Genomic DNA, 6,576 nt, shown 5'->3' on the forward strand with positions numbered 1-6,576 from the left:
TATTTCAAAGCACCCAAGTCCTTCACATTAAAGCATTTATTCAAATATGCTCTGAAACACTCTAAAGCAAACTTATTATTCCCTGCAATAATCATACCATCTACATAAATTAAAAATAAGTACAGTTAACTGTAATGCACCCTTCAAAAGAGTAAACAAGGAATAATCGAAATACGAACGTTTAAAACCATATCTTTTCAAAGTTGTAGATAATATTTCAAACTAGCGTTTCATACCAAAAAATGGATTTCTCATCCTGCAAACTGTGCTAGTATTATTCTTTTTAAATTCAGGAGGTATTTTCATGTATATTTCTTTATCTAAATCTTCATATGAAAATCATTGTGTATATCTATCTGATATACCTTTCTATTCTTCACAGCTGCAATTGCTAGAAAGGTACAAATAATTGCCATTTTAGCTATGTATTTTTTTAGGAATTGTTCTTCTTTCGCTAATTAGCTTAGTCATCATGACTATTGTTTTTCAAACTACATAACCCCTAAAGTGCATGAAAACTCGCCTTTGCAAAGAAGAATAATACATCAATATCCGAAAAAATCAGGAGATAATACATCATATGATAATATGACAAACATTGAAACAACGATTTCATATAGTTTTATTGTATAAGTAATAACATTAGTCCAACAAGACAAGTATTTCAGCCACTAATTGGCTGAGTTACAAATCATCATTCCCTCTTCATAGCCTTCAAGAAATTATTAAACACATTACTTAGTTGCCATTACACATGCATGCTTATATTATTGGAAATAAACATATATCTTTAGATTGGCAGCACGCCAAAATCACACAAAATACTATTAATAAGGTGGCTTAGCTTCATTAGGCCTCAATTCAACCCTCATACGGAACACCAGGAACAAACTCCGGTCCAACGCCATAGTCCTCATGGCAACAGATGAAGGAGTGGTAGCTTTTCATGTGGCGACGACAGTCAGGGCAGAGCATACTCTTAGGAACCTTCACATTAGATGGGAATTCAATCTTGTGGCATGGAAATTCCTTTCGATGGAGTTCGTTATAATGATATCCGAATCCTAAATGGAATCCCTCTTCTTCAGCTTTCTTCTTCCAGAGCTCGAGCTCTTGAAGGGTAACAAGGGTAAGTTTTCCATGTCCATGGACTATGATTTTTGATCCTTTAGCAAGAATAGCCCACCCGCCGTGGGACTTATCATGACTATGCAGCCTTTGGACCTCTTGAAGTATGTTATCGCCGTGGTCATGGACTTTCCCTAGCTGTATCTTCGAGTATATCATGCACTCGATCCTTGTCCAAAAGTACCAAACAAATGTTAGGTCTTGCCAACAATGGCTCAGCTGTTCAGTCAATATAGCATCCATTACCCTCCGCACCAGTTTTTCGTTGTGGCTTCTCCCCACATACACCATCTCCACTGAAACTTGCAAAGCTCGTGCAACTGCGTGTGCCTCCCTTGTGAACTTACGGATCCATTCAAGGTCATCCCCTCCATACACAAAAATGTACTTATCTTCTCGAATCTGTTCACACAAATTAGAATACTTTAAGTTCAAACTTTATTTGATAGAAACAAAAACAAATGTGAACACAATAACTTAGTTACTAAACATGTATGGGTTAAAAAACAAACAAATTTTGTCAAAGCTATGGTTTGGTATCGCTGCGATTTTCTGTTTTTTGATTTTTTTTTTGTTTTATATTTTTTAAAATCGTATGATATATGTCATATAATAAATCAAAAATTACTCAAATGTATTTAAATCATGATAATTTTGAAAACCTACCAAAAAAAAAAAGTGAAAAAAACCTTCTTATTTACTGTTTTTGGTTTTTAATTTTCAAAAGATCAAAAAACTGAAAATAAAAAACAATGCCAAACATCATTGTTCATTTAGAAGCCAAACTAAGTAGAATGTTAAGTGTATTTACCCAGTCCAAAATCTTTGAATCGATGCCATTAACCAAGAGCTCAAGCCTCCAAGTCTCCTGAGCCCAAAGATTCTCCTCCCTTATGCTTGTAAAGGGAAAAGCTTGGCTTTGCCAAATCCACATCATGTGGATAGCATTTGGGCTAACAACTTTCCCTAGAGGATCCAACACCACAAGGATAGGCCTACCTCGAAAGTGCCAATCTTCTCTGATGAACTTGATGACTGCACTTCCGATCATTGAAGGATGGTGAACGGAGTACCAGGGCATCGAAGTCTTCAAGTTCTCAAACTTAGCGTGCATAGCATCTGTCCACTGGTGTGGATGATCTACCACCGGGATCCATACAATGTCGTATGAGTGCACCTTCGAATCCGTGTAGCTTTGCTCAAGCATAAACAGCTCTCCTGGTTTGATGTCCAGGTCTGATATGAGAAGCAGCACATTTTTCCTCCTTAACACTTCAAGATGGACCTGAGAATTGTCCAGTGAAGCAAACAAGCTCGGATCATCACAAATCAAATAAAAGAAATACATATATATATATATATATATATATATATATATATATATATATATATATATATATTATGATCATTATTAGGAGCTGGCAATTAAAACGAAATGATGACTTCATCACTAACCCTTGTCTTCGATGGACCATCAAACAGTTGAGGATCCTCATTTTCGGCATAGATGAGGACATTTAAGACTTTCATGTTGTCAACATGAATTGTCTCGTAGATAATTTTTTTTATCATATTATAAGCATCAATGTCTCTCTTCTCCCCTGCATCAAATTTCAGTGCCCTCAATTAGAGCTTTGGTAACATCACAATATATACATAAAATTGTTGCGCTTTTATTAAGTCTCAATGTGCATGAAAGAATTGTAATGATGGTAAATGTTCACTGACTTATGAGCTGATACACCCTAGACAGTGTTTCCCTGAGATGTTCGCTAATGGTTTTAAGCTTGTGAGCCCAGTTGGAGAGCTCCCATGACTCAGATGTAGCTGCTCCATGTCTGAAAAATCCATGAATACACGATTATTATTTCTTGTAATGAATTTATTCAACTTTGCATAAGCTTAATATGAAGATATTAACTTGTGATCATTTTACTTACTCGAGTCCCCTGCTAGACAAAGTAGTAATGTGCGTAGCAGCAGCAGCAGCACTTCTGACAATCCAATAAACAGCAATTGGAAAATGATGAATTGCAGCCTTGACTTCCGGATCCTCAGGTGAGATGTATGTAGAAGGCAACTCTCCAAACTCTACAATGCACCTGGTTGTTTCGAGCATTGCTTTTATAAGATTATTAGTTGCATCGAACTGATGCCTAAATGCTCCTCCTTTTTCCATAACCATTGGCAACCGCTTGATAAGCGCCATGGCTTTTCCTAGGGCATTTGTAGAGTAAATTTGAACAAGAAGCCAAAAGTCTCCATAAGTCAATGCAAATGCTGCTAGTGTCAGCACTACCTTGGCTTCCCAAGAAAAGTGTTGCAACATATTAAGCACCGCGAGGGTGGTATTGTGTGCATCAACACCACTTAGCACCTTGCAGGTCATCTGCATCAGGTATATAATATATAAACTGTCAAAAACCGTATAATTTTTGTACACTTAAATCTCGATTAACTCTAAAATCTGAGGTACAGATTACTTATTGAGCTATTTAGCTTAGTGTAATGACAAAAAAAATAAAAAATAATAAAATAAAATAAAAATAAAAATAAAAAAAAGTTGCAGTGAGGATATGTAATTACCTCACAGGAAATTCTTTCGACAATAAGTGGTAATTCAGGAACTTCTTGCAGACCATTCAGGGTATATTTACCATCCAAGGAAGCCTCTCTCTTTGAGATAATAGTACCCTGCTGCATAAATCAAAACAGAGTTTTTAGTAAGAATATGAAATACTGTAGTCTACAATTAAGATTGAATAATGCAAGTAATTTAATCACCATACCAGTGATTCCCCTTCAACAGCTTGAGTGGATCGGTCAATAATGTCCTCAACAAGACGGAGTAGTGGCCTGACATCAACGTTACGAGCATCAGGAAAATGCAGCAGCTCAACCTGCCTGACGAGAGAATGATCATCAGATGTCAGAAAAATGCCTCCTCGTTCAGTACCCCTCGATAGTAGCCCCAAGGGCTCATGACGATCAGATGGATAACGCATTCCATGCTCAGTACCTCTTGGTAGCAGAGGTCTGCCAAGGTTATCAGATGGCACAAGTGCCAGGCCAAGGTCAGTACCTTTCGATGATAAAGGTAGCCGGCCTCCCTGATCATATGCTGTTAAAGGAAGCCTGCTGCCATCATCATAAGGCAATGCTGACTTGCCAACACGTTCAGTACCTCTTGGTGGTGCTACCAGTGACCTTCGGTCATCAGATGGCAAGTACATGCCTCGCGGTTCAGCTGCAGCACCCCTAGGCAGTTGTGATCTAGCATCATCAGAAGGCAAGTACATGCCTCGCTGATCAGCAACACTCCTTGGCAGTTGTGATCTAGCATCATCAGAAGGCAAGTACACGCCTCGCTGATCAGCAGCAGTCCTTGACGCTGGTGTCAAGGACGATGACAGTGGAGTTGAAAGATTGGAGGTCAGAGGGTTGTTGGCCATAGTGCTTAAAAAGCACGGTACCCTTTTCTTTTGTGTTTGAAATGAATAAATCAGGCTAAAGTTGTTGTGTGTTTCATGGTATGTTATTGACCCTTTATATAGCATTCGAAAAGGAATAAAGCGATCTGAATCAACTTCCTTACTTCCATTGATAAACATTATCAAACTTGAGTAGTTAAGTGGAAGCCTTGTATTGAAGGTCCCATTCATATTTAGCTTTCACTTTTTTTTGCTGTAGGAAAGGTAGATATGTTCTGAGTTACTTGAATAAGATCTTAACAAGAATATTGGACATAGCCTTAATAGGAAACAATTCTCGAAAATGACCCTTGCTACAAATTAAATTAACAGCATCTAATCCAGGACAATTTTAATCATCATTAAAAAAAAAAAAAAAAAAAAAAAAAAAAAAAAAAAAAAATCACGCCATAACTCAATTTGATATCAACTAGTGTTTGATCAAAGTTCGTATGTTTTGACCATTAAAGTCCAGCTGGGTTTATTATTAGGAGTGCAATGTGGAAGGGGTAGCTTAGTTTGTGAAGTCTAATGATTTCGGCCTTCTTTTGCAATAATGAAGCAAATTTATTTGATAACATTGAATCTAATTAAGTTAATCCTTAGATGCTATTAAAAGGTATACTTTCTAATCCATAATTAAACACAATAATCTAAATTTAAATTCTAAACATTGAATAATAATTGGTGTTATGTTATTGGGTAAGACAATGATAAATTAATCGTAAGATAAAAGTATTGTAAAAAGGCATAAACTAAGTTCTAGGTTTATTTATTTGCTACTTTACTTGTTTTATCTTATTTGCTGCTCTTTTGCACCCAAAATTTTCTTTACTCAGTTAAGAAGACATATTAAAGTAACAAGAACAGACAAAAAAGAAATATTTCATTCCTTGCTTCTTTTCCCAAGCTACAAAAAGAATCTTAAATTCTGAATTCTAGTTCACTATACATGGTAATGATAACATGAATAATCAAACATTATCCAAATTAATATTTTTGACAAGTAATTTTTTTTTTTTTTGAACGGTTTGACTAGTAGTTAGTAACTAAGAAAGTTGCTGAAATCATGTGATTAATTAATAAATTATGTAAATTTTAACAAATGATGTCAATAATTATTACGTAGCCAAATTCACGTGTTACGAGAATGTGCTTTACTCTTCTTTATGAGTCAGTCAAGGGGAGAATAAAAAATAACAGTATAAAGATAAACTTCATCAGCACAAAGGGCATACATCTAAATTTCTACAACCTAAATGATAAGCATAGTAAAACTTACTCATAATTAGACCCTGTTCATTTCATCTTATTATTATTGATGAACTGAAATTATTTTTATTGAGGTGAAATTAGTTTTGTTAAATTTAAATTAATTTTATTGAACTGAAATTATTTTCGCTAAACTGAAATTACTTTTACATTCTCTGTTATATTTTTTCTTTAAAGTTACTGATTTTTACTAAACTGAAATTATTTTTACTGATCTGAACTTATTTTTACTAAATTAAAATTTTTTTTACTGACAACTGAAATTATTTTTACTTAATATTTTTTTTTAAGGTGAAGTAAATAGGGCCGTATTCGTTTTATATATGAAGAGAGGTACAGAGGAGTTATAAATTATAAAAGTCTTCTATATGAAGATTAAAACCTAACCTATGTGGAAACAAAATTACTATTAGCGACAACTTTGTTAGTTTGCATGCGTTGGCTTAAAACTGCAACATTATATAAACAGTTATATAGTTAGCTTTGTGATAGAAATGATGAGTGGTGACAGTGCCAAAATGTTGAATAACCCATGCCTAGTTGACCAATAAAGAATTTCGACCCAATAAGACCCTTTATCTTTCCTTTGGCAACAAAAATAAAAATACAAAAGATAGAGAAACCATGGTTAAAAGATTGACGAGCTATATTATTTGCAAGATGATATTTCATAACAACACCAACAAAGAACTAGATGATTGACCTA

At 34.9% G+C, this 6,576-nt stretch overlaps 1 protein-coding gene across 2 annotated transcripts; it reads right to left on the bottom strand.

Annotated features, from left to right (window-relative positions):
- Nucleotides 1-582: 582 nt before the first annotated feature.
- On the bottom strand, nt 583-4,659 carry LOC110696926 (protein SIEVE ELEMENT OCCLUSION B-like). Of its 2 annotated transcripts, none has more exons than XM_021874254.1 (7): nt 3,918-4,659; nt 3,715-3,822; nt 3,069-3,517; nt 2,857-2,966; nt 2,584-2,729; nt 1,940-2,413; nt 583-1,530 (listed from the first exon to the last, which is right to left on the bottom strand). In XM_021874254.1, the coding sequence occupies exons 1-7, from the start codon at nt 4,578-4,580 to the stop codon at nt 862-864; spliced, it is 2,619 nt and encodes an 872-aa protein (XP_021729946.1). In that variant the 5' UTR covers nt 4,581-4,659; the 3' UTR covers nt 583-861. The 2 variants fall into 2 exon arrangements, with proteins under 2 accessions (XP_021729946.1, XP_021729945.1); XM_021874253.1 differs by having other exon boundaries at nt 3,715-3,825.
- Nucleotides 4,660-6,576: the final 1,917 nt, after the last annotated feature.

This window comes from Chenopodium quinoa, unplaced genomic scaffold, assembly GCF_001683475.1.
Source record: "Chenopodium quinoa cultivar QQ74 unplaced genomic scaffold, ASM168347v1, whole genome shotgun sequence".
In the NCBI taxonomy this organism is placed as follows: Eukaryota; Viridiplantae; Streptophyta; class Magnoliopsida; order Caryophyllales; family Amaranthaceae; genus Chenopodium; species Chenopodium quinoa.

Excerpts from the sequence above, each read along its gene's own strand:
- LOC110696926 (XM_021874253.1), bottom strand. The coding sequence starts at position 4,580 with ATGGCCAACAACCCTCTGACCTCCAATCTTTCAACTCCACTGTCATCG. Across the intron at positions 3,518-3,714 it reads TCGAAAGAATTTCCTGTGAG|ATGACCTGCAAGGTGCTAAG; the intron begins GTAATTACATAT and ends TACCTGATGCAG. Across the intron at positions 2,730-2,856 it reads TAGGGTGTATCAGCTCATAA|GGGAGAAGAGAGACATTGAT; the intron begins GTCAGTGAACAT and ends AATTTGATGCAG.